Here is a 20509-nt window from a genome sequence, read left to right as displayed (position 1 = left end):
GAAATAGTCGTTTGAGAATTATAAATTACTTGACTAAAACGAAGTATAAAAAAATCTAATAAAATCTAACAAATCTGCTCTAAAACAAATCAAAACTGACTAGGTTAAAAAATGCCATTAAACTGTTTTTGACACGACAGTGTTCCAAAATGCTCAAGTAGCATCTTGACCAACAGCACCCCCCTGTGTCAGCAAGCGGGAGCACCTCAAATGCGTTGCTCGGATACAAGGCAACAAATGAATCAACTGTGACGCTGACCAGGTCAGAACATGTTGCTGAACTCGTAACTTTACTCATAACGTTGCCAATTATTATTAATATATTGGCGGGGAAAAATGTCATCAGTGGTTCAACATGGTCAACGGAGAGGATCCAGTAAAAGTGGTGAGATTTCTTTTTCATGTTGTAGTTACATTTTTAGTTTAGTTATGAAGCGTCATAGATTCTAAATTTCCATCAGTTTATGTACATACAAAGGCAGCACGGTGTCCTAGCGTTTAGCCCGTCTGCCTCACAGTTCTGCGGTTTGGTGTTGGAATTGTAGAAAAAAAAAATTTGCATGACCATCAATGATCACTCTTGGTTCATTCTGAGGAAAAAAAAATGTCTGCATATTACCTATTGCTATGGTGACTTTATTTTTCTTGGTCTTTCCAGCTGAAGACACCAATGAGACAATCCAGTTTCCAGATCTCCGTCAAATCACAGTCTTAACCAAGGCTGACTGGCTGAGGATCCAGGATGAGATCAACCAAGTGGACAAGGAGAAGGAACACATGCTGGAAGTCACAAGGCAGAGGCAGGCCCTGCACCTGAAATCCAAACAGATGGCCAAACTGTGGCCCAACACGCTTGCTGTAAGTGGACTGCACATGGAACCCAAAGCAAACCCAGTTCGGGGCTCTCAACATGCATGTAAAAATTTTACCAGACAAGAAATTATGGTGTGGATTTTTTTTTTTTTAATGAATTTAAATTGGAAGTTGTGAATGAGGAAAACGGTTTGAAGTTTCAATGGCTTGAAATGGTAAAAAAAATGTGCAAGCTTGAGGAAAATCTGTAAAAAAAAATAATAATAATTTTTAATTAATTTCGGAAAATTGGGGCTATTATTTAGAGATTTGGGGAATTTGGATAATTGGAATGAGATGAACATTTTGAAATTTGAATGGTTTTAATCAGTCAAGAAATTTGGAAGCAAGAGATAAATATGTAAAAAATCAAAATAAACATAATATATTAAGCGTTTTGATGATTTCAAAACAACCATTTCCATTCGGACTATTTTAAAATTAAGGTCTCTTGAAAAATCCATTTCTATCTCTTTGATATTAAATTCATTGTCCTGTTTTTGCCTAATTGTAAGTCTGCTCCAGCTTCCTGGCAAGGTTGCAGCAAGACAAGCATGTCAATATCCTTGTGCTTATTTCAAGTGTCAAAGACAGAAGAAGCTGGAGGCAAAGAAGATCCGCGACCAGATGGAGGAGGAGAAAAGGAAACAAATGGATATGGAAGAGGCCGACTATCGGGAAGAAAAACGGAAAGAGGCCATTGAGAAGGCAAAGCAGCAGCTCTACTATGAAACAGAGCGAGTCAAAGGACTACATGTGAGTTGCGCACACATCCCAAAAAGTGTGAGACCTTCTTGCTAACTTGGAGCCAATTAGAAAGTGTACAAATATGATCGGGTTACAGAAGAAAAATGATTCCGACATAACTGTGATTTGTACTTCTAGCAGTCGTAAAATAAAAATCACAATAAATATTCAGAAAAGCAACAACAATTATTGATTTCTTTTCTGCTCGTCACAGCGTGGACTCTTGCTCACAGAAGTTCTGAAGGAAAGGGAAGCGCAAATAGAACTGAAGGAAAAACGGAAAAGCGCCTCCAAGGATCTGGACAAAGAATACATGCAGATGGTGAAGGCCAGAGAGGATGCGGCACTCAAAAAAGAGCAGAAACGAACACAACAGAAAAAGCAGCGGAGCAAGGATTTTGCTGAAGAACTGCAGAAGCAGTAGGTGAAGAAGCAGTACCAGTGGTTGCCACCAGGGGGCCAGATGTACTTCCTAACCAGATGTATGACCAACATGTTATTTTAAAATAGTGAAGGGCTGTTATGCATTAAAATGACCATTCAAACGAACTGTCAACGGTTCTCGTGAAGAATGCATTGTGATATTCTATGCTAAGCTAAGCTAAGCTAAGCATGACCTGTCATCATACCAAATCGAAGACGCTAATGTGCACTCCCGGTAATTACATCTAAGCAAACGAATCTTATAGGCCTGCCTTTAAATTTGGTGACCAAAGCCTGATTCCTATTCATGATGATATTCCCGATAGAGAAGATTCGGGTAAAGCAACGCCTGCCACCTGGTGATGAACGGTGCCATTACAACTTCAAACTATAGTAGAGGAAAGGAAGGTTTATCATTTCCCTCCCTACCAAATCTTTCGAAACAATTATGCGAAGGGCCAATCAGAGTTGTCCATACCTGAGGTAGACACTTAACAATGTGACCCATGTCCTGTAGGATGAAGAAAAAACAGCTGGAAAGAGAGCGACGGAAGCATGAGACAAAGAAGGACGGCGAGGAAATCCAACGGCTTCACGAGCTCCATCAATGGGAGCAAAAAATGGAGGAGCAGTCACAAGCTAAACAGAAAAAAGATTTCATGAAAGCTCAGCAGGTGAGCAGACTCATGAGAACCTTCATAACCGCTTATTTTTGTTTCATTTATGATACTTTTTCCTAGGAGCATCTAACACAACGAGACATTTCCAAGGCGGCGGATGCAGATAAACAGGAAGCGGAGGAGGCCCAAAGGAAACTGTTCCTTTCGGCAAAGGAGAAGATGATGAAGTTACGAAGAGATAAAGAGAAGGAGCTGCTCAGGTAAGAGCAAGCCGACCTTCTTAAAGCCTCTGTATGAAATCTGCTCTTATTTTCTGTAGCATCCTCATTGCGGTCACGAGTGCCTGGACTAGTCGCCAAACAATCACAAGGGACATATATAGTCCAGTGGCGGGCGGTGCATTTCACACCTGGACCTTCAGTGAAGTCCTACTTCGTCCTACTTGGATAAACCCCCCTCCTAATACCATCATTTATGATACCACGGCTGGAGAAATAATAAACAGAAACACACTTACACAGTACTAAGTGAGTGTTGGCCAAGCGAGCTTCTTCTTGAAATGTCCGTCTTGAAAATGGCCTCACAAGTGTATCCTCAATTAATCCACACTTTTCCCTCCTTCGGCCATTGTGGTTGAAAAAAGCAAGAATATATTTTAGATGTTCGAACGGTCGCCAATTACGACTTTCGGGTGTGTTGATTCCGTATAGCACCGCCCCCTCACGAGTGAGTATCCAATCACAATACGGGTTCACCGCCTTCAGCGTAAGGTCACCGAAAATGCTCACTGTAGCCAACTCGTGATCTGATTCGCTATCGCAACTGTCTATCAAATCTGAAATCTCATTGAAAAAAAAGATGCCCGCTCACTAGCATCCGAAGGCGTCAGACAAATCGCGCGTGCTACTGGTATCATGAAATCTGCCTGGCAACACGAGCTAGCTGAATTCTGATTGGATAAAAACTATCACCTAAAAATACAACGCTAGGCTATAATATGACATCATTGTGAAAAATATAATTGTTTTTCTAAACTATGTTTGGCCAACACAGAAGGCCTTGACAGCCCGTCACCGATATATTCCTTTGCGCAACCAGGTAAGGCAAATAAAAACCATTTTCCAGGTTTCAGACACTCAGAGCCATGATTGGAACCAGAGACAATTTGGTCATAATTTCTTCTCTTGGTTTGAGTCATCAGGACTCGAGAGCCACGGTCAGTGAAGCAAGAAATATGGCGTGATTTCTGTGTCAAGTCAGAACTTGTGTGGAATCCTAAGTCATCTACACTCCAGAGTCATAGTAGAGATAAAGTGAAAAGGAACACAACAAGATTCAGCGCTTGTATGGCAACAATTTTGAGATACCTCAAGATTCACGGCCAATGAGTTTTTGTTTTCATTACTCAGAGAGGTCCAGGATCGCAGAGAGAGGATCATGGACAAGCTGATATTGGCTCAGCAGGAGCAGAAAGAGCAGAAGCAGCAGAGCGTCGCCAAGGTTGTCGCAGAGCAGGATGCCCGGCGGATGCTGCAGCAATGGCAAGAGGAGCAAAAGAGGGAGGAAATGATGAAGTCAATCGCAGCTCACAGGGAACACGTGGTAAGAGTGTCGTGTTATTTGAAAAGAAATCAAGGACAGATTTGTCCTGGAGTTTGTTGTGGCACTTCAACATGCTCGGGGAAACTTGTTGTTCATGTCCCAACAGATCCAAGAGAAAGAGAGCAAGGAACTGATCAGAAAGGAGAAAGAAAGACAAACTCTACAAGCAAAGAAAGAAGACGACGTCATTTTTTGTGAGGAACAGCAAAAGAAATCCCAGAGAATCCGGCAGGAGCTTCAGAACATACAAGACTTCAACGCAAGCCAGATGGTAAATGATTAAATCAGGACAGTTTTCTTATACCGGGTTGACAATTTTCGTTCCGATGCAGACGGCAAAGCAAGCCAGGCAGCGCCACGTAAAGCGAGCGGAGCACGAGTTTGAAGCGAAGAACATGGAGGTCCTCGCCGAAGAAGAGCTTGCGTTTGAGCAGTACTCGAGGACCGTGGTCCAAGCAGCCGCCGCCGCTCAGCGCGGCGTGCTTCCACTCTACAAGGCCGTGAGGGAGGGGGCAACAGGTGGCCCCGCCTTCCCCGGAGCGAGACCTCGCTACCTGGTTCAGGACAGCAGCGGCGCCGAAATGCCTAGATGCGTCTCGGAAAGCACGCATGATATTAAGAAGATCCACGAAGTTGTCGATATTGAGGAAGCGAAGAAGAGGCTCGGCTTTACGTGGTTCTAGAATTCAATGAGGTTGTAGTTGATGGAACCGTGGTGCTCTTTTTTTGCAGCTCATACATGCAGAAAATTCGGTATAAAAAGATGCATCAAATAATTCCTGTCAGTAAAAAAATTTATCCGGCGCTTGCAGCGCATCACTATTCGCAGGAGGGTTTACTCGCTATTACAGGAACTGTGCGTGCATTCTTTGCAGTTGCAGCAATATTTTTAAAAACAAAAGGAATTATTTTCTACACAGACGGGAGCGCCTAAAACCAACTTGCACCGTGAACGTTTTGTACATGTTTAATTTATGTACTGGTGACATTACAGTTTCCTCTAGTTGAAAAAAAACAAACAAGTTGACAGCAAGAATACAGAGATGAAGTGGAGTTCATTTAGAATTTGAATAAACGCGTGAAGATAAAACCCCATGCAAAAAAAAACCAAACAAACAAATTTCTCTTTTAAAATCATATTTGCCACTCGAAAACAAAAAGTTGAATAAAAGTAGGTTCAGTAGAAAAAAAACACGTCTTACAGTAAAATCTTTATTTGGCTCCCCAAATAATCAAACGATGGTCTTTCTTTTCTAAGCCCTCAGCTTCAGCACGCCATCAGTCGGCCAAAATAAAAAATGCTCTTGCTGTGTGCTAAAACCAAGTCCTTGGCTCACAAGTTGCTGTGTTCCTTTTGTGAATGCATTTCATCCAACATCGCGGTTGTCTGGAGCAGCGTCTCGTTTCACCTTCAGGGAATTCAGAAATGGCGTTGAGGACGAATTGAGTGAGCAATTTCAAGGCGTTGGAAAGACGGAGCTGCGTGCTGATGGCGTGATATGAGGACCTCCAAGAGAGCGAGAGAGAGAGAGAGAGAGAGAGGGGGAAAAAAATGTGTTTTTTTTTTAAGACGGGCTCAGTCACTGTTTGAACTGGAGCTTGAGCGATTCCGCTTGTCGTCGCCTTTGCCTTTTGTCGTGTCGGCTCGTTTCCTGTCTTTGGAGGCGCTTTTGGACCTCCTGCGTTTGGAGTCGGGGCTCTTGCGACGCTTGCGTCTGTTTTCTCTGTCGCTGTCGGAGCTGCTGCTGCTGGAGCTGCCGCTGGAGCTGCCGCGTTGTCGCCTCCTTTGGTTGTCCTTGCGATCTTTGCTGCGTCCTCGCCGGCTGCTCTTGCTTCTGGAGCGCCTGCTCCGGTTCGAATCTCTGGCCTTGCTTCTGTCGCGGCTTTTCCTGCGCTCCCGACTACGCGTTCGGCGCCTTTTGTCGTCCTTCTCGTCGCCGTGTCGCCGGTGCGTGCTCCTGCTGCGTTCTCTGCCCCTCTCTCGGTCTTTGTCGCGCTTTTCGTCTTTGTCGCGCTTTTTGTCTTGGTCCTTGGAGGCGGCGCGTCCGCCCTTGTCTCGGTTTCTGCTGCTTGATCTGTGCCGGTCCTTGGAGCTTCTGTCTTTGCTTTGCGACTTTGTCCGCGTTCTCTCCCCGTTGCTCGTTTTGGAATCCTCTTTCTTCTTGCCGTCAGACGCTTGGTCCTTGTGTTTGTCTTTGCCGTGCTCGCTGTCCTTCTCTTTGTCCTTCTTGTCTGCGTTTCGCTCTTTGCTTTTGGAGCGCTCTTTCTTGTCGCCACTTTTATGCTTGTGGCTCTTCTCCTTGCTTTTGGATCGCCTCCTCTTCTCTCTGCTTTTGGACCTTCTGCTCTTGTCTCGGCTTCGACTGCGGCTTTTAGATTTAGCCTTCTTCTTTTCCTTCAGCTTTCCTTGCTTCTCCCCCGAATCGTCCTTGCTTTTGGATCGCTGCGATCGAGATTTCTTGTCTTTTTTCCCCTCGTCCGTGTGCTCGCGCTTCGAACTGGAGGTCCGCCGCTCTCTCCTTTGATTAGCGGCCTCCTCCTTGTCCTCACTCATGTCACCTCTGGAAAAGACGATGAAAAGGAAATTAATTAAGTGGGTTATACGGTTGAAACTCCATTTGATTGTGCTTGTCAAACATTTTTTTTTTTTTTACACCAAGTGCTACCTAAGACAACAACATTGGTGATTAGACCCAAGTGTCAGTCAAAAAAAATTAGATTTTATTCCTAAAAAGGCCGGGCTACTGTTGTTGTTCTTGCTGCACCTTACCTGTCCCCCTTAATCCAACGCTCCCCTGTGACTGCCCTCATCCTCTGACGCTGCAACTCCAGGCGCCAGTGGGGCGGAGTCTCGCTACGGCGAAAGCGATCTCGGGATCTTGAACGAGAACGCGAAGGAGTTCTGTATCTCTGTTGTGTTGGAGGCGAAAAGACACACTGAATCAATGCGTGTTCGCGGGATGGAAATTGGAACCCGTTTGTGAACCGCACACTCTCACCCTCGGGCCTCTGCCTTTGATCTTCCTGCCGGATCGTGTCATTACCAATCGTCTGTTATACGCCGACTGAGAATTGTGTTGCGCGCCAGCTCTGCCAGGAGAAAGGCAGGAACGTTTATTGTGCGAATGAGGCTGTTAAAAAAAAAAGCTAAATGCAAGATTAAATTCACTCATTCGAATGCTATTTCATTAGTTAGGTCATTTGCAATTTGAGGTAGAAATGTACTGTCGATCTGAAACTTACCGTCATGATTGTATTGCATTCAAACTAAAAATGACGACACTTCAATTTTGCATCACGGAAGCTACAAGTTAAAAAACAACTCAACGATTGATGGTTGATCTTCTCAATCAGCGCTCGAGGGATACGTTTTGAATTTAGCTGGGAGGCTAGCGAGTGTCACTCACCTGTCACGAGAGCGCTCGTCTTTGCTTTCTTTGTCCTTCTCAGGCTCCTCCTTTTTTTGCTCCACCGGTGAAAATCTCATCAGGAACCGATTCTCGGGGACTGGAGGTATTTCTTCAGGGCGGACGGTGGATGTGACCAACTCTTCTTGTTCTTTCTCTTCAACAATTTCAGGCTCGGACCTGAGAAGACATGACAAGTGAAATAAAAACAAGTGAATAAAAACACAGTTTTTGAAAATGTTCAGCTACAAGCTGAAATTAACGTGAGGGTGAATCAAGTACTTCTTTTTCTCCTTCTTCTGTTTCTTCTTTTGCTTTTTAGCTTTCTTTTTTTGCTTCTTGGATTCTTTGTCAGACTCTTCGGAGTCAGAGGAGGATTCGGAGCCGCTGCCGGAGTCACTGGAACTACCGCTGGAACTTGACGAGGCGCGCTCTTTCTTCTTGTCATGCTTCTTTGCTATGAAAATGTAGGACTTGGTGAAAAATGCAGAGGTGGAACACATCTCACTCAGATAGGAAAATAATTTGCCTCATTTTGGGAACAAACCTTTTGACTTGGGGACGAGTTCCCCACAGTTTAAAACCTTGATTTCGGCATAAGGTCTGCTGTTCGGATCTGTTTTCTCACCCTCCATAGTTTGCACGACTTCTTGGCCGGAAATCACGTGACCAAAAACCACATGGACCCTAACAAAAATAAATAAATAAATAAATCAATGCTTTAAGTGTGTTTTGAGCATTACGCAGACGATTGCAACTGTACGGCCCTTACCCGTCCAAATGCGGTGTTGGTTTTGTTGTTCTGCGAAGATTCAGAGAAAAACAACACACATTCATAAGCAAATAATGACATCAATTCGGTAATATTGAGAAAACCTCAGGACGCCTACATGAAAAACTGCGATCCATTTGTATCTTTTCCTCTATTGGCCATAGACAGCAAGTACTCCTTGTTATGTTTCACAGCAAAGCTTTCGTCTGGGGGTATAGGGATTGCAAAAATTGTACAGCCAATTTGAAGCCAATGTTAATTTTACAAGAACACGTCTTTACCTTCAAAAAAGCCTCCATAGATGGACTCCCCTCCTCTTCCATTGCCTGTAATATAAAAGAAAAGCTGATCAGATAGAGCAGATGTTTCTGTTCATTTTAGTGACGCTTAATCATGAAAAGTCAACGCAACAAATCACAGGTGATTTTGAGTTTTAATTCATGAATTGTAATTACCTTCACTAAAGTCGCCTCCTTGAATCATGAAGTCTTTTACAATGCGATGGAAGAGGCATCCTTTGTAATGGAGAGGTTTCTGGGTTCCTTTACCAACACCTTTCTCACCTGCACGAAAATGAGACTTTTTTTCGTGCTTAACTCATTTACTCCCATTGACGGCTAAAGACGTCAAAAAATTATTATTATTTTTTTTTTTTTACTTGTCTGGTAGTGAATGAGTTCAATATTATTGTCGTGAAATTGTAAAACTCACCAGTGCAAAGGCATCGGAAGTTTTCACATGTTTTGGGACAGATGTCTGTAAACAACTCGATGACGATTCGACCGACTGCAAGGAAAATGGGTTTCGTAACTCAAAGCACTTTTTTAAATTAAATTAAAATGTGTCACGACACTTTCATGGAAACATGGTTTTATGCTTCGTCAGCCACAACAAATTGACTCAGTAAGCTGAAGTAATATTTTTCATAGGATACAGCATATACAGGCACAGGCGTAAGAATATTCAATTTATATGATACTTAATGATTTGAAATACAATCAATCAATCAATACAATCTTATTTACAATGTGAAAATATTAGAAGTACATCTCAGTTCAACACAAGTTGCAGACCAACCTACCGAGTGCGTTTCCAATTCCGATGTCAAGGAAGCACCGAGAACGTTGAACCTTGATCCCCATGATGACATGAGTTGCTGAACCACCTGAAGGAGCAAAAATTTACACATCACTTATTAATAAAACAGCAAATAAGAAAGGCACCTCTAGACACAACCCAAGTCTCTATTTCATTAATTGCACCCACTAAATGATGCGGAAAACGCTGAGGGTGAACACAAGAGTTCTAAATTCGAAGTAATAACACATTATCACATTTTAAACGGCATTTGAGGTCAAGTCGCGCCAGCTCGTATCAACTTGTTTCCAACTGGCATGCTAACATTAGCCGAGCTAGCATTCGAAGTCCCACGCGGCACGTTTTAACAACACTGCACGGTGAAAAGGTTTAAGTTTGTAAATGAACGCATATTCCTGTATAAACACTCATTCAATAGTCATTTCTAACGTTACGTTTGACATTGATCCCAGCAGGTATCTGCACAGGCCTTGCTGGCTAACAATTAGCATACTTAGCCAGGCAACATGGATTGATTCCCGGCCGGCCAAAATCAGGAGCAACTTGGACGATTTAACGTACGATACACACAGTCGAGACGTGGAGAGTGGAACTTTACAACACCTGGAAAAAGCAATGCTATTGCTCCATGCAGCAAACGTTTCTTTCAAAAGGCACAGGTTCTCGTTCAACGTCCACCGTTCGTCCGCCAGCTTACGAAGATGGCGCGATACGTACGTCAGTGCATTTCGGGAGAGACTCCTACGCCACTTTTTGGGTGTTTACGGCAGACGGTGGCCACTTTACGGCACTTGACTCTACCAGAGATGTTTTGAAGAAAAACAAACACATATAACAGTCTTTAACATCTCTGGTGACACAATTTGCGAGATACTTTACTATGCTGGTGGGTGAAATCAATGTTATGTCATTGTTCGAATTCAGAATCTATCTTTTTTTATTCACCCAGCAGCTACAGTATTTAACTTTGTATTTTGCTCAAGGCGATTACGAACTACAACCAGGAAGCCAAAACCAGCCGCACCAATTGCATTCAATAACGTCACCCGATACGGAAGTAGTGTCCCCATGCTAGGTAAGCTTGACTTTCCAAGGATGAATTTTAACTAATATTCTCACTTTTTAACGTATTTTAACCCCGAAACACCGTCTAATATATTTATTTCTCACTGAACAATCATGCAGATTGTGGTGATTAAATTTGTTTGAGATTGTGAATAATTGTTACTACCACTTGAATAGCGCGTTACAAAACTGATTACCCAATTGAGTGTTGACTGAAGGAATACTCACATTTTTAACGTGACTGTAAGTAATTTATTTAACGCGTTTGAGTTGCTTACGTTATATATATATATATATATATATATATATATATATATATATATATATATATATATATATATATATATATATATATATATATATATATATATATTATAAATACTTCGTTTTTTATGTATGTATGTATTTCTTCATCCAGGCACTTCATCCATCTCCCTACTGTTTGTAGTTGTGACCCACCTTATCACTGTGACATTGTGGATGACAGTGATACACATACAACGATGAGGTTAATTGTGAGCTGACGCCCAAGATGATCTTTCGGCTGCGGAGTGCGAGTGCCTGCTTTCGAAGGTTTCTACACAAGGTTCCCGTGAACCGCGATCAGGTTCTGGATCAGTTGCGGATCTGCTCTGCCGAAGACCATGTGTTTGATTTGGTGGGTAAGAACAAGGCCAAGCTCAGCGTGGACCACGTGAGTTTGGCCGTGAAGATGCTGTGGTGCTTCCAAAAAGAGAAACCGCAGATGTTGAGAACAATCCAGCTCATCAAGAATCATCCGCAGTTCCTGACACTTCGGGTTCTGGCTGAGAACAAAATTGCTCTCATGGATGATTTTATGTTGGTGGATTTACTGTATAGTTTCCTCAGGTGTGTGAAATGAACCGTTAGTCTGAAGAGAGTATATGTACAGACGGTGCAAATGCAACATGCTGTTTAACTGTTTTTCAGGTTGAATGTGGATCCGCATGACTCGCTTGTTCAGCAATTAGTTTCAGAAGCTTGGTTAAGATTAGACAAGTGAGTATTTATTTTCATAGTGTCTTAATAGTTCATTTCTCTACTTGATTTGAGTTTAAAATGATCATTTCTGAATATTTGTAGACTTCCCCTGACATCCCTGTCCAAGTTTGCCATCTGCCTTACTGATCAGCAACTTCAACAAAGTACTCTGATGGGCCAGATCACCAATATTGTGGATCAGAAGTTGTCATCCATCGATGATGCCAGGTTGGTGGAAGGACGGCTCCCCGTTTAGTCCCTGCGAGGATCAAGAGCTGTGTCAAAAATTCTGACCTTAAAAAAAATATACAATGATGCTCAAGAGACATTTTTAATCGAACAATATTAGTAGCTGTACTTTGGTGTCCGCCTGCACTGCATTATTCTTAGAGGTGTTCTGATACACTGTTTGCTTGCTATATTATGGTTCATCATCTGTGCCTCTGCCATTTTTTAGATTTTTTTTCATGCTGTCATGCTATCTGTAAATGTAATTGCATTTTCTTTTCCTAATTATTGTGATTGCTATTTTTTCAAAATGTTTTTCCGTGTATTTTTTTAACAAACACAAGCGATAAATTACCATTAATCTGTACTAAAATAAACAATTTCCGATTTATTATCCAGAAATATTAGATTTCAATTTGATTACATATTTCGCAGTTTTGACCCTCAAGATAGACAAAAAAAAATCTTAAGAACCAAGATGATTCTGTCGTACCTACTAATGTACGTTACTGCCACCTATAGGACATTGCGCAACATGACATAATTTTTCAATAAATCCACTAAGCTGCTAGTTTTTTTCTTTTTTTTTTTAAAGCATCATTTTTGTTACAGCGCTTGGTTTAAATCCTCCTGGCATACCTGTTGGACGTGTCCACTGAGTTTTATATTCCAATGTCCAACGTGTTAACGTCAAGCGGCCCTTATTGAATATTTATGCTGACAGGTGGTGTTTTTTAAAAAAATTTTCCCCCTGCAGGATCCTAACTACGTTACTCATTAGTGTTTCATCCCTGATATCTCCTCGTCTACGTGATGCCCTGATTACCCGGGCGGACTACCTCTTGGACAAAATGGATCCGTCAAACTATAACAACGCTCGCAGAGTGGTGCAATTCCTGCGCAACATTAAGTACAACCACAGGCCTCTCTTGGAGAAATGCAACCAGATCCTCTTGCGCAACATTCCCCGACTGGATGTGGAGAACATCGGCATTTTTATGGGACTGTATCAATCGATGCAGTTTAACAACTGTGACTTCCGACTGGCTGCGAAACAACGGCTGACGGAACTCATCGAGTCCAGCACTGACCCGTTCTCTTTTGCTAAACTGTTTGTTGCGCTGGCACCCATGACAAGTCCGGAGATCAGAGACGGGTTTGTATCGTCCTAAGTGGAAAAACACATGATTGGAATTTAAAAATTCTTTAGCATCATCTCTAACGAGTGTGCCTGTTTTCTTGCTTTTAGTTTGGAAAGCATGGCACTCCTTTTGGCTGATGAGTTCAGCGCACAGCATGCGTTGATCATCACTGAAACACTGGAAGAGATTCAGAGCAGGAACCTGAGCTTGATAAACAAGTGAGTGAGTGTAGGTTATAATGGTGTCAAATTTATTATTATTATTTTTTTTGGAGTTTTGGTTCTTAAATTCAGTTAGTTTGAATGATTTTCTTTACAGCAGGTTTGGTGAATCCCAGATTTTAGTTGAGCTTTTATTAGTTTTAATATTAGTTTTAGTTTTTTATATAGACGTTGTATTTGTGGCGTGCAAAATAAAGAAAAAAGGAAAAAAATCCATCCTGAACCGCTCATCCTCATTAGAGTCGAGTCGCGTAGAGCGGGATAAAGTCATGGATGGAGTATTTTAGGTTTATTCTTCGAAAGTAGATTTCACCCATAAGCCGAATATCCGCAACTTCTTGTGAATGTTGCATTTATACTGTCTTGTGAATCCTTTTTCCAGGATCGTATCCGTAATCCAAAAAAACCTTGACGTCTACAAGCCAGTGGAGGTTGGCAGAATCACGCAAGCCCTTTATCTCTTGCATTATCATAATCCAGAATTGTTCACCAAATTAAGAAAAATCTTAGTCAAGTAAGTTGATATCCACTTTAAAAAAAAAAAAAAATCCTTCAACATGTCAAGCTAAAAGTCTGAAGCCCCTTTTACTCTTCAGATTCTTAGAGCACAGCGTTTTCCCCTACGAAGTCACCATGTTGACCCGCGTCATGTCCATGCTGCCTTCGTCACGCCTGGAGGAAAGCGTGATCTCGCGGGTGGACGCGGTGCTGTCCCAGTGCAACCTCAACGACCTCAGCAGCATCTCCTTAGCCCTCGCCAAGTGGGTTCGCAACGACCCTTCGTGCCGCCACGGCACCCCCAGCCGGTACGTGCGCCTCCTGCAGAGCCTCAACCGCTGCGGCCGCGAGAGGCTGCAGACGGCGGACCGGCTGGACGTGCTGCTTGAGGAGCTCAGGTACATTTCGGGGGAGTGGTTTGAGGAAATGCTGCTCGAAGACACCATGGCCACGCTGCGGAGGATGATGGACCAGATAAACTGGAGCAACGTGCCCGATCTATGCTTCTTCTTGACCAGGATAAATCATCACTGCGCTCCCTTGATGGAGCGTATCGCTGACGTGGCCATTAGAGACATTGACAAGGTGAGTTCAAGGAGCAGGATGTTGGATTTTGAAACAAACTGTTGCGCAACAACGCCACCCCGAAATCTAATTGTAATTTATTCCAAATGTTCATATGCCAGTCCAACTCTATCCTAACGGTTGTTTCTTCTCTTTAAGATTCACCAATCCGCAACGTATGCCACGTTGCTTCCCTTTTCTATCCTCAACTATGATTCTGAAAAAGCAGACCAGCTCTACGATGCTTGTGTACAGCGCTTCACTCCGCATATCAGTAAGTAAGCATGCCGATCATCTATTCCGTATTCAGCAGTGATGGGAAAATGAAGCTTCAAATTTGCTTCATGAAGCAGTTGTTGTATTTTTGCGTCCTGTAGGTGGCACTGTTGCTTGAAATAAAGGCTTTCAAAAAATGGTAAGTCAGCCCAATGTTGAACCGAGAGTGCCATCTGCTGGAGTCCAAAAATACTACAACTGGTTTATGAAGCCGATTTGAAGCCTCATTTACCCATCACTAGTATTCAGGCCCATAAATCCAGTTCAATCCCAGGAAAAGTCTCTAACTTTGAAAACCTTTGGAATTTTGAACCACTCTTTTGTGTGTGTGTGCGTGCGTGCGTAGGCTCCTTTGACCCTCATTTATTGGTTCTGATGGCCTACTCCCTGGCGGTAGCCGACTGTTTTCCTGAGGAACTGCTTCGAGAAATCTTCAGCCTAGATTTTCTCGGAAGGCTCGACGCCCAGTTGGAAAGTATGTGCGCATCAAGTCAGTATTTATTCCTTGAGGGATGGGTCGCAGCGTGAGGTCTGTGAAAACAGTTGTCGGTCAAGTGTGCTGAACTGTCTTCGTCGTGAAATTTCCATACAGACGCGATGGGGAGGTACCGCACACTCGTTCAACGCAGCTCATGTTTTACTTTTGTAACTGCACAGCGCTACCCGATGCCCTGAACATGCGGACCCGACTGCGTCTCATGGAGCTCAATCGCGCCGTGTGCCTGGAGTGTCCCGAATTTCAGGTCCCGTGGTTCCACGAGCGCTACTGCCAGCAGCTGCAAAAGAAAGGTAAAAAAAAAAAAAGTTGTTCTGCTGATGGATGTGCTGGAAGTTGGCGTTGTACGTAATCTGTCAAATCTCTCTCCAGGGAATGGGGCGATCAGTCCTGTGCAAAAGCAGATCCACAAAATTTTGGGGGAAGTCCTTGGTGGCATTCACTTTGTCCGTGTTGCCGAGGTCACTCCATATTTTTACACTGTAGGTAAGTAATGTGGTGACCCAGTGGTTGAATATAATATGTTCTGGGGAAGTTAGGTTTTTTTAGAAAAGTTTTTCCATTGGGAAATAATTTGAATGCAAAGTGGAAGAACAAGGAAAAGGAATTTAAAAAAAAATCTCTCTCTCTTTATTTATTTAATTATTTATTCATTCATTCGTTTTTTTTTACTTGACTGCCTGTGTGTGTGTGTGGAACTTTGCATTGGCATGGCCACTTCAGAGTGCCTCATTGTTGGCCTTGAGTGTGTGTTTTAAAAAATATTCCTCACAAGTGTTAAAAAAAAAAAAAAAGGTGATTTCTTGTGTTATTGGAGACTAAGCCCGTTCTGAATTCATAAAAACAGAAAACCAATAAAGCTCACTGGACATTAAAAACAAAATGTAGGAATACTTTTTGCCCTTTTCATCAAGACCTACTCCTGTCCTGCCTGCAGATTTTGAATGCCTTCTGGATAGGAAGCTGCAGCCGTTGCCTTACAGTGAGCCGAGCACTCTGCAGATCTTGGACAAAGGAAAGATTCACTGGGGCTCGAGCTCACTGGAGAACATCACAAAGGAACTTCCAGCAGGAGCACAGCGGTAGGAAACGACTGAGTGATTAATTCTCATTTTATTTTATTTTTTAAAATAAGAATTTATTGGTTTATTTGTTTCTACCGCTTTCACTTGTCACACAGCGTTGCTCTCGACTTCCTTGATTTCAAGGCCTTTTGCAAAAATTCCCACCATATAAAAGGGGAAGCCTTGATGAGGAAACGGCATCTTGAAATTTTGGGCTATCGTGTTGTGCAGGTATGTATGATTATTATTTATTATTATTATTACAGTATTATAGATTGCTTTAAACAACAAATATATATATATACATATATTTCCACATAAAATTCACTGTCAACCTTCACTCAAACGTTGTTGTATTTCCAGATCCCTCACTTTGAATGGAACTCAATGGAGCTTTCAACACTGGATGCATGGAAGAAATACCTCAAGAAAAAAATATTTAGCGAGCTTTTGCCCTGTAGACATTATGTATCGTTGTATAACATTGATGAAGTCAACACATTTTGATCTTATTTATCATCATTGCACAAAAGTGCTTCTTAATCATATTCATCATGCATATTTGCTTTTGTAGAGTAAAAAATATTTTTTTTTGTTGCAAAGATTGAGCTTTTATTCTAAAGACACACCCTCAAGATTTAAGGTGGGCACTTGTGCAACCACATTATTTCAGTTATTTTTCCTTTTTTTTTTTAATTGCGTTGTGCAGGTTATAGATCACATTAATGGTAAAAAGTGAAATGACGCAAACCACCATTCACAGCAATAGACAAAGTTTTCTTTTGGATGTACTCTGTCGTGACACACAGATTATCCAGTAAATGATCAGAAAAGTGTCCAAACATGAGTAGAAATTCAACAATATTCCTGAGCTGTTAGAGTTTGGCCATGCGGGCTGCATTGAGGCGCATGGACGCACACGAGGCTCCAGACGCATAACGCATCTCCCGGATCATCCCCGTCCACTCCTTCTTGTCATCTTCATACCTGGAAGGAGCGAGCACATTCTCAAGAGTGCAGTCACGTATCACGATCGATCATTTGCATGAGTCACGTACTGCCAAATATCCACGACTTTGACGGGCTCGCACTCCTTGTCGTCGTTCTGGACCATGGCAAATCCTCCGATGGCGTATAAGAGTCCTCCGCAGCTGACCAGGTTGATGGAACTTCTCTCCTGGGGAAACTCCGTGAATGGTGACCACCTGGAATAAGATGCACACGTCAATGTGATCCCAAGAAAACGGTTGGATGACGGAAATGATAACTTAAAACCGGAACGTCACGCGGGATCGACATACTTGTTGGTTGAAAAGTCGTACGCTTCACAGGCAGCAGTGAGGCCTTCCTCATTGACTCCTCCCGCCACGATGATCTTCCCCTTGTGGGTGACGGCACCAAACATGGACCGTGGCGTTTTCATAGAGGCCACTTCTTTCCACTCGGACCTCTTGTGGTTGTACGCGAACATCTTATTGGTGGCTTTACTTGGGTGCGAACATGACATTTGACCTCAAGTGAGAAAATAATCAAAGCTGAAAATGGAAAGAAAATAGTCCAACTTACTTCTCATCTGTTTTGCCGCCAACACAATAAACCAGTCCGTTCTCGGAGACCACGCAGTGTCCGTGGATCCTCAGTGGCAACTTTTTGGTTTCAGACCATTTCATCTTTCTAGAAATGGCAGAAAGAAGGAATTAAAAAAATATATATAAATAATCAGAGCTCTTGCGACGATATTCCTTACTCTGTGTCGTAGCACATAACCGTGTCATAAGACTCGCTGCTCTCCAAGTCTTTTCCCGCCACAGCGAAGATGAGATTGTCAAACTCCCCCATGGCGAACAAGCACCTGGGAGAGGGCATAGGCGGCAACGCAAGCCAACCTCCAGCAAGACTGTCCATCTGGAAGGACGTTTTCAAGAAGTTGATTTATGGCAAGAGGCAAGTCAAACGCCAGAGATACGAGGTGTGTCGCAAAAGATACATCTCAAACCCAAACTACTCTTACGAAAAAAATTCAACTCAATCTCTGGGGTTTTGTCCTGCTCCCTGAGCAACTGAAGAATATCTCCACACTGGAGCAACTGCCCTGCTCACCCAACCTGGCTCTGTGGGGATTCTTCCTCTTTCCCGAGTTCAAGGGGGTCACAAGGCGTGGATGACATCGAGATGGCTGTGAAACTGGACCTGTGGACCATTCTGGAAGAATCCTTTCAGGAGGGCATAATGGTGTGACAGACAAGGCTGGCGAAGATTCAAATGGAGTTGGGATTTGAAAGATATCTTTTGTGACAACAGTCCTCAGATTTTTGTACTTTTAATAAACGAAAACGTCTACCTGGTAGAAGTAACACTGCAGTGGGTTGTCTTTGTTGTCTCCGTCTACAAAGAGTCCTCCCAACACATAAAGGTTGTTCTTCTTTGAGACCAGACTGACGTGGTTTCGGGGGATCTGCTCAGTCACGGCGGCCAAAAAACATTCATTTTCCTGGCCGTCGTAGGCCACCGCCATTGTGTCGTTGATCATAAGCACCAAATCTTTCGTGAACATGCCATATCGGCGCGTATCGTTTAGGTAGCCGGGCAATTTGGCCTCCTCGCCTTCAGCGTCGCCCGTTTTCTCCTCGGGCAACTTCCCCGCAAATGCTTCCCTGATCTCTTTGATTTTTTTGGCAAGCTCCGGATCGCTCTTAATCAGATCGTCCTTTTCTACCTTTTCCTTGAAGTACTTCTCTGGGAGTAAACGGAATCGGATGCACTCAAAGGCCTCCGGTAAGGACTTGATTCGATTCTCCTGGTCTTTCCGGATCCATCTCATGAGGGTTTCAAAGACCAACTCTTCCTTCTCCACATTCAGGGCATCCGCTCCAATAAGAGCAAAGAGTTCAAGAGGAGCGAGTTCCAAAAAGTCCTCATCCTTGGCGACGGTCACGAAACGATCGGCGATGTAATCTCTGGCCGCGATTGCCAATCTGGGGGAGTTGAGCATGAGCCCCAGCCTGTAAATTGCGAGGCAGTTCTTCAGAGTTAGCTTTTGCTGGAGGAGGTTCACGCACACCGTGAACACAGAAGGGATCTGGAAGCGACTGGCAACCGCTAGGACGTCCTGCACGTTGTCATCATTGATGTCAATCTCGGCCGAGTACATGTAGTTCACAATCGACTCCATGACGGTGGGGTCCAGATCTTCCAAAACCACCTCCTTTTTGTCCACTTCCCTGCCATCTTCAGAGAAGTAAAGCTCCCGGAAGTAAGGGCTACACGCGGCCAAGATGAGCCGATGGCAGGGGATACTCCTGTCGCCCACCTTCAGGATGCAGTCCACTAATTTATTTTCATTCAGAAGCTCTTTGAGTCCATCCTGAAGCAAGGTGCTCTGAAAGAGGCGGAGATCTTCCTTCAACCCTCGAGGGTCCATCGTGGTCATGAATGGATCGGAAGAGCAGCAGTGTGAATACCGACTGGCTGGCTGGAGTGAAAGAGCAGAGTTTTAAGGCGGTCAGATCTGAGGCTGCAGTCGATATAAGTGCGCTCCTCTAAATTTAGCCCGCCGTCCCATCCAGGAAGAATTTAGCTTGGCGCTATCAGAGCCCACACACAGCTGTCATGGAGTAAAAACAACTGAGGAGCCTCGTCACCCTGGTGATTCGGAACAGCATTGTTAGTGGGCTTCACATAAATAACCTATGAGCTTTAGCGCTACATCAGCCAGAGCTCAGAAATAATACCTAATTACTGTACTTAAGTAACTTTTTTCAGCCTATACTTAAATAAAAAATTTTTTTAGTTCGGTTAAGATCTTGCTTAGGTGCCGTTTGAAGAAAATATGAAAAGACAGAACTGCGCTGTCGGCTTATTGAATTTAGCGTTAAACTGTTTTTAACCAGTTTCGATTTTTTTTTAGTACTTATTGCTCATATGTACCTTGTATTCTCAGGACACGAAGCCATAAACCGAAGACCCTGCTGACCAGTATTAGCATGTAGCCACATTGAAGGAACAGCTGCTGCTATAGGCGATGACACTTTGTCCTCTTTTAGCATTAGTAAAATATTTGAGTGCCGTGTTTAGACGCTGTTCCTCTCATGTCCAAATCATGAGTTAGGGGACAAAACTAGTCCGAACAAGGATGAGACTTTACTGATGATTTTGTGGTTTATTTTTTTGAGCAACATTTAACCATAACCGTGTAACCTTCGAAGCTAATCACCGTAAGAGCTTTTGCCTCTTAGGTGGGGGTGTTAGTTTAAATAATTTTCGTTTATATAGCTCAATACAAAAAGTCTTGGTTGTACTGTTAAGTTACCTTACGTGTGAACTGTACTAAACAGGAAGTTTGCATTCAAAATAAAAGCACTAAACCGGAAGTAGCACTTATCAATGCAAATTTCAAATAAAAAGATATCGAATAAATAAAATCACTACTGCT

At 43.0% G+C, this 20509-nt stretch overlaps 4 protein-coding genes across 6 annotated transcripts; 2 read left to right on the top strand and 2 right to left on the bottom strand.

Moving 5' to 3' along the window:
* Nucleotides 1-62: 62 nt before the first annotated feature.
* Nucleotides 63-5781, top strand: cfap210 (cilia and flagella associated protein 210). Its single transcript, XM_088315397.1, has 9 exons — nucleotides 63-385; nucleotides 659-858; nucleotides 1435-1608; nucleotides 1814-2019; nucleotides 2540-2696; nucleotides 2763-2902; nucleotides 4052-4244; nucleotides 4351-4515; nucleotides 4577-5781. Exons 1-9 carry the CDS (start codon nucleotides 337-339, stop codon nucleotides 4925-4927), a joined length of 1635 nt encoding a protein of 544 aa, XP_088171523.1. The 5' UTR covers nucleotides 63-336; the 3' UTR covers nucleotides 4928-5781.
* ppig (peptidylprolyl isomerase G (cyclophilin G)) lies at nucleotides 5777-10288 on the bottom strand. Its single transcript, XM_088315394.1, has 13 exons — nucleotides 10125-10288; nucleotides 9505-9588; nucleotides 9135-9209; nucleotides 8879-8986; nucleotides 8705-8749; nucleotides 8542-8629; nucleotides 8424-8453; nucleotides 8199-8338; nucleotides 7934-8108; nucleotides 7652-7831; nucleotides 7244-7334; nucleotides 7015-7154; nucleotides 5777-6805 (listed from the first exon to the last, which is right to left on the bottom strand). The coding sequence occupies exons 2-13, from the start codon at nucleotides 9563-9565 to the stop codon at nucleotides 5821-5823; spliced, it is 2118 nt and encodes a 705-aa protein (XP_088171520.1). The 5' UTR covers nucleotides 9566-9588; nucleotides 10125-10288; the 3' UTR covers nucleotides 5777-5820.
* On the top strand, nucleotides 10287-16679 carry fastkd1 (FASTK mitochondrial RNA regulator 1). Of its 2 annotated transcripts, XM_088315393.1 has the most exons (16): nucleotides 10287-10407; nucleotides 10505-10829; nucleotides 11005-11456; nucleotides 11538-11606; nucleotides 11691-11816; nucleotides 12574-12972; nucleotides 13066-13176; nucleotides 13562-13693; nucleotides 13776-14262; nucleotides 14401-14515; nucleotides 14864-14992; nucleotides 15175-15306; nucleotides 15386-15499; nucleotides 15951-16095; nucleotides 16194-16308; nucleotides 16441-16679. In XM_088315393.1, the coding sequence occupies exons 3-16, from the start codon at nucleotides 11119-11121 to the stop codon at nucleotides 16582-16584; spliced, it is 2556 nt and encodes an 851-aa protein (XP_088171519.1). In that variant the 5' UTR covers nucleotides 10287-10407; nucleotides 10505-10829; nucleotides 11005-11118; the 3' UTR covers nucleotides 16585-16679. The 2 variants fall into 2 exon arrangements, with proteins under 2 accessions (XP_088171519.1, XP_088171518.1); XM_088315392.1 differs by having other exon boundaries at nucleotides 10385-10829.
* A 154-nt stretch (nucleotides 16680-16833) lies between these two features.
* Nucleotides 16834-20482, bottom strand: klhl41a (kelch-like family member 41a). 2 transcript variants are annotated; one of them, XM_088315396.1, is made up of 7 exons: nucleotides 20005-20482; nucleotides 18419-19549; nucleotides 17825-17982; nucleotides 17644-17751; nucleotides 17379-17564; nucleotides 17136-17282; nucleotides 16834-17064 (listed from the first exon to the last, which is right to left on the bottom strand). In XM_088315396.1, exons 2-7 carry the CDS (start codon nucleotides 19505-19507, stop codon nucleotides 16953-16955), a joined length of 1800 nt encoding a protein of 599 aa, XP_088171522.1. In that variant the 5' UTR covers nucleotides 19508-19549; nucleotides 20005-20482; the 3' UTR covers nucleotides 16834-16952. The 2 variants fall into 2 exon arrangements, with proteins under 2 accessions (XP_088171522.1, XP_088171521.1); XM_088315395.1 differs by lacking the exon at nucleotides 20005-20482 and having other exon boundaries at nucleotides 18419-19978.
* Between the last annotated feature and the right edge of the window lie 27 nt (nucleotides 20483-20509).

This window comes from Idiotropiscis lumnitzeri, chromosome 14 (assembly GCF_059441095.1).
Source record: "Idiotropiscis lumnitzeri isolate Australia: NSW breed Sydney's pygmy pipehorse chromosome 14, RoL_Ilum_1.0, whole genome shotgun sequence".
Taxonomy (NCBI): domain Eukaryota; kingdom Metazoa; phylum Chordata; class Actinopteri; order Syngnathiformes; family Syngnathidae; genus Idiotropiscis; species Idiotropiscis lumnitzeri.
Note: the sequence above shows the minus strand (reverse complement) of the source record. Positions and strands in the feature narration are given on the sequence as shown.

Bases quoted from the DNA above. Each gene is read 5' to 3' on its own strand.
- cfap210 (XM_088315397.1), top strand. From the start codon at position 337: ATGTCATCAGTGGTTCAACATGGTCAACGGAGAGGATCCAGTAAAAGT. The intron at 859-1,434 runs GTAAGTGGACTG...GCTTATTTCAAG, and splicing joins TGTGGCCCAACACGCTTGCT to TGTCAAAGACAGAAGAAGCT. The intron at 2,903-4,051 runs GTAAGAGCAAGC...TTCATTACTCAG, and splicing joins AAAGAGAAGGAGCTGCTCAG to AGAGGTCCAGGATCGCAGAG.
- ppig (XM_088315394.1), bottom strand. From the start codon at position 9,565: ATGGGGATCAAGGTTCAACGTTCTCGGTGCTTCCTTGACATCGGAATT. The intron at 9,210-9,504 runs GTAGGTTGGTCT...TTTTCCTTGCAG, and splicing joins CGGAATTGGAAACGCACTCG to TCGGTCGAATCGTCATCGAG. The intron at 8,339-8,423 runs GTAAGGGCCGTA...TATTTTTGTTAG, and splicing joins CCAACACCGCATTTGGACGG to GGTCCATGTGGTTTTTGGTC.
- fastkd1 (XM_088315393.1), top strand. From the start codon at position 11,119: ATGATCTTTCGGCTGCGGAGTGCGAGTGCCTGCTTTCGAAGGTTTCTA. The intron at 15,500-15,950 runs GTAAGTAATGTG...TCCTGCCTGCAG, and splicing joins TCCATATTTTTACACTGTAG to ATTTTGAATGCCTTCTGGAT. The intron at 16,309-16,440 runs GTATGTATGATT...TTGTATTTCCAG, and splicing joins TGGGCTATCGTGTTGTGCAG to ATCCCTCACTTTGAATGGAA.
- klhl41a (XM_088315396.1), bottom strand. From the start codon at position 19,507: ATGACCACGATGGACCCTCGAGGGTTGAAGGAAGATCTCCGCCTCTTT. The intron at 17,283-17,378 runs GTATGTCGATCC...ATCTTATTCCAG, and splicing joins TACGACTTTTCAACCAACAA to GTGGTCACCATTCACGGAGT. The intron at 17,065-17,135 runs GTACGTGACTCA...CGCTCCTTCCAG, and splicing joins AAAGTCGTGGATATTTGGCA to GTATGAAGATGACAAGAAGG.